General features: G+C 39.6%; 1 protein-coding gene across 1 annotated transcript; it reads left to right on the forward strand.

The window, feature by feature from the left end:
* The first annotated feature begins 382 nt into the window (after window positions 1-382).
* On the forward strand, window positions 383-2,467 carry LOC131166463 (delta(8)-fatty-acid desaturase 2). Its single transcript, XM_058125057.1, has one exon. It carries the CDS (start codon window positions 824-826, stop codon window positions 2,168-2,170), a length of 1,347 nt encoding a protein of 448 aa, XP_057981040.1. The 5' UTR covers window positions 383-823; the 3' UTR covers window positions 2,171-2,467.
* Window positions 2,468-4,981: the final 2,514 nt, after the last annotated feature.

Below are 4,981 nucleotides of genomic sequence, written 5' to 3' on the forward strand. Positions count from 1 at the left end.
GTTAAGGAGATTTTTTTTTCCCCTCATTTCCGAAAGGGCCCACCGATTCATGAAAGACAGTATGGGATATTTGTCTCTCATCCTATCTTAACTCTTAAGATTTGAATTGGGCTCTCCAGATAATAAAAATAAATAAATTTCTCTCTCCTTATAAAAATATAAGGCCAATTTAAAATTCTAAAAAATAAAAGAATCAAAAATTAATTGGACCGTTAAGATATATAAATAATAATATTCATTATGGAGCTATTTACCATTATAGGTCTACATGGAAAAAAGAGCTGGGGGCATATAATTTGAAAAATATGTAATTTTAATATATAATATTTCTTTTTAATAAAACAATTCAGCGTGCGGTGGGATTTTTTTTTTTTTTAAAGGAAAGGAATACAAAATGACAGCGTTTTGAAAGACTTTGAAAATCGTGGAGCACTCTTGACCTCAGCATTCCTCGGAGGAGCCGCACCTCTCAGCAACTACCTATTGTCGCGTTCTTCCGTCTGCCTCGCTGTGACTTGCCTTCCGTTTTATGTATATCCTCGAAAATTTTGTTCCTCTAGAACCAGAACAACGCGTGGTCGAAGGTAGACGAAGAAAGGACCAGATCCCACAACGAATCGACGACTTTCCCTTCATATAGGGTTGTCGTTTTGATCACAGCACACTGCCCCATTGATCTCTTCCCTTCTTCACTGTTAATTCTTGCAGGAAGAAGAGATCGGGGAGTGTCTGGATCTTTGGTCTGATTGATTAATTGGTTGTTTACTTTCTTCGCCTATCCGATCTTTTGTGATTCTTGTTCCTGTTTGATTGTGTGCTCCAAATGGCTGGCGATGGCAAGAAGTACATCTCATCTGAAATGCTGAAAGAGCATAACAAGCCTGGGGACCTTTGGATCTCTATCCAGGGCAAGGTTTACGATGTCTCGGATTGGGCTAAGGATCACCCTGGTGGGGAGACCCCTCTCCTGAACTTGGCTGGCCAAGATGTCACGGATGCTTTCATAGCTTACCATCCTGGCTCTGCTTGGCAATATCTTGACAAGTTCTTCACTGGGTACCATCTCAAAGACTTTAAGGTTTCAGAGGTGTCCAAGGATTACAGAAGACTTGTGTCTGAGTTCTCCAAGCTGGGATTCTTTGAGAAGAAGGGGCATGGGGTTATGTTTGGGCTCACCTGTGTGACGTTGATGTTTGCAGCCTGCGTTTATGGCGTTGTGTATTCTCAGAGTACATCGGTTCATATGGGTTGTGGCGCTTTGATTGGGTTCCTCTGGATTCAGAGTGCCTATATGGGTCATGATTCCGGGCATTACCAGATAATGTCTAGTCCTGGATTTAACAAATTGGCACAAATCCTTACAGGAAATTGCTTCACCGGGATCAGCATTGCTTGGTGGAAATGGACTCATAATGGCCATCACATTGCCTGCAACAGTCTCGATCATGACCCGGATCTCCAACACATGCCAGTCTTCGCCGTGTCGTCGTGGTTTTTTAACTCCATGAATTCCAGCTTCTACGGGAGGAAGATGATTTTCGATCCCATCTCTAGGTTTCTAGTCAGCCATCAGCATTGGACATTTTACCCCGTAATGTGCGTTGCCCGGATCAATCTGTTTCTTCAGACATTCTTGCTATTGTTCTCAAAGAGGAAGATCCCCAACAGAGCTACGAACATAATGGGAATCCTTGTCTTCTGGATTTGGTTTCCTCTTCTTGTTTCGTACCTGCCCAATTGGACAGAGAGGGTGATGTTCGTGCTCGCCTGCTTCACGGTCACATCGATTCAGCACATCCAATTCTGCTTGAACCATTTCTCAGCCAATGTGTATGTTGGACATCCCAATGGGAACGACTGGTTCGAGAAGCAGACGAGCGGGACTATCGACATTTCGTGCTCGTCTTGGATGGATTGGTTCCATGGGGGGTTGCAGTTTCAGCTGGAGCACCATTTGTTCCCTCGCCTTCCGCGGTGCCACCTGCGGAAGGTGTCACCCTTGGTGAAGGACTTGTGCAAGAAGCACAATTTGCCTTACCGCAGCCTCTCCTTCTGGGATGCAAATGTATCAACTATTAAGACCCTCAGGACTGCAGCACTGCAGGCAAGGGACCTGGCCAACCCTGTTCCGAAGAATTTGATCTGGGAAGCTGTCAACACTCACGGCTAAAAAAAATTTATGATGTTTTTTCAAGATTCTATTGTCGAATCTCTATTTCCTTCCAAGGAATCTTATCTGTTATTTCTTAATGCTTATCATAGTTCTTCAGTTGAGTCCATTGTAATGAAAATTTTTCTTCAACTTTGTTCGTCTTTTTTTCCTATACAGGAAAAAAAGAAAGAATACTCGGTTTCACTATATATATGGATTGAGCTGCTTTCTTTTTTCCTCTACCTTTACTGTAATAGGATCTCATTAGACCATCATGCAAGTCTGATTTCTAATTCAAGTATCTTCGCATATTAATTGTGGTGTTTCTTCTCGTTACTTTTTTCTAATAACTTATGGGCAACGAAATTATAATTTCTCCCACCTCAGTTCAGAACTAGGAGAATGATCAGAAACATAACTTTACACTTCAGTGCACATGTTGATTTGTGGAATGGAATGAAAATTTGAACAGAGAATGAAAAAATCAAGGGATAAATTTGATTCCATTCCACGGTCTTCCATTTCCTGCTTCCTAGTTGACGCATTCAACGCAGGGAGAAAACTCCAAATAAGAATCCTTTCTTGTAAGTACCTGTTGCTGCTTGCTATACAAACTTTATCCAGCATCTTGTTCTCTTTTCAGCGTGCACCCCCAATACACACATGGATGCATCTATAGATTAGAAAATTCCAAAGTAAAATCCGTTCTGATAAGAATCATTTGCAGATTGCTGCGCACAAACCGTCCAGCATCTTTGTCTGTTCAATATGCTAAAGACAATATGCAACCCAACACACATACACAAATCTATAGGTTAGAAACTTCAATTAGAATATTTTCTGATAAGAATTAGTCCCAGCTTGCAATTACTAATACAAATGTTCTCCTGCATCTGTCTTTTCAATATGTCACCCAATAGGCACATGCATGCGTCTATAGATTACCGAAAGGGGTATGCATATATGTAGAATATATATTGTAAATCAGGAGCAACTCTTCCACTTAGAACTAAACAGTCTAATTTAGAAGTAGCTTATCATCGAAGAACAATACCCTAGCGTCCAAGTCTATCATCACAAAACTTGGAACCACGGGATCACACATCCATAATTTTTCAATCCCTTCTTCACTGAAGCACTTACAAAGCTAGATCTGCCACCTGAATGAAGCCACTTCCTGCTGCCTTTGGAGATGCGTGGGTTGCCATAAGAATGGCCAGAATACCCAAAAGTTCTGTCCTTATCTTAGTAGATGGCATTCTGACAGGGATCATGGAACGCATTGCTAGGATTAATATTACCAATGAGAGGAAAGCTTACTGCTTTTGGGCTTAATTAATCAAATACTGTCTAGTCTTGTAGCCTGTAAGCTTGTAGCTGCCAGCTTCAGTCTTGGATTTTAACATAAAAATGAGGAGAGCGTTGATATCTGAAGACAGAAGCTTGTCAAATTACTCTCTACTTGCGATGTAGGCATCGGGTTCGACAATAAAGATATGATGGAACCCCAACATACCAAAACTAGCTGACTTTGAGTTAAAGAATATAGAATTGAAGCGCATTGGATGAAAATGTGTGAAATTGATCAAAGTTCAATTGTAAATTAAACAATTTAGGATATCAATTTCATTTTCTCAAACAGTACAAAAGAGTCCTCACAAATTTGGCCTTATAATCTGGTTTAATTTTTTCAGTCAACTAGTTGAATGTTTTGACTGAATTCTTCCTCACAATCTTTTGGTAGGATGAAGTCAAGTTCTATCTTTGCTAGATTTCTAGGAGAAACACTGCTCATTAGCTGCTCTGGTGTGTGTATGTGTGGTTGTTGGAGTTAACCTTGACCTGGATTGGAATTCATTTTTCTTTTTCCTTGTGTGAAAAAGTAGAAGAATGCAAGGAATTCTTAACAATCTTGCTAATTAAGCGAGATGATGATCGTCAATAACACTAGAATGGACATATAAACTATGCAACGCTGCAAACACATGGGACCTCATTCCCGTACACAGGTAATGTGCTAAGAAAAACCCAATTAAAAAAATTTAGTAAAAGAGTGCAAGGAGCCTTAACAGTCACCAAATCTAATTAACAAAAATTTCCACCCATGACCAAATCTAAGTCCTACATTGTCTAAAAATAAAGTTAAAACAATTATCCTGAGTTCTTTTTCCTGTCACCCAGACAAGGCAGACTGTAGTCGCAAACCTTACCTTTGTATCAGAGCAAGTTTTCTAGCATCCAGCTCATTTTCTACTCCCATTCCAAATTAGGTATATTACTTAAGGTTTATTCAACTGCCTTATGCCAAAAACAATTCTCCAATTCCAACTGCAGAAATTAAGAAGTCGAATTCTCCAATCACTTGTGTTTCTAATAAGATAAACAAGCATCCTTAGGCCCCAAATAGCAGAGGCCTTTGTGAGATCCATATGTATTTGACAATTATTGCTCTGTACCAGACTTCCATTCTTTTGATACCCAACCTCATCTTCTCTTTGGTAGCAGCTGCTAACCCCACCCTATAGAAACTAATTAATTCCATCTAAACATCTGATTTCATCTTGATTGCATAAGCACAACCATATAACAATTGTTGAAGATGAACAAAAAATGCCTAGTGAATGTAGAGCATTGATTTTGCACTGAGCAAGAATTTGGTACTTTTATGATAGAAATGGCAAAAATAAATGTCTTATCCGCAATGTCCTTCTGGTTAGCTCAAACAACAAACAATAATGAGTTGATACCATCTTCTGCTGATTCAGTTTTTTCAAATTGTTCCAAAGGAATAAACCAGAGACCCAACCGCTAATTACTCAACAAAATATG

Source organism: Malania oleifera, chromosome 10 (genome assembly GCF_029873635.1).
Source record: "Malania oleifera isolate guangnan ecotype guangnan chromosome 10, ASM2987363v1, whole genome shotgun sequence".
NCBI classification, from domain to species: domain Eukaryota; kingdom Viridiplantae; phylum Streptophyta; class Magnoliopsida; order Santalales; family Ximeniaceae; genus Malania; species Malania oleifera.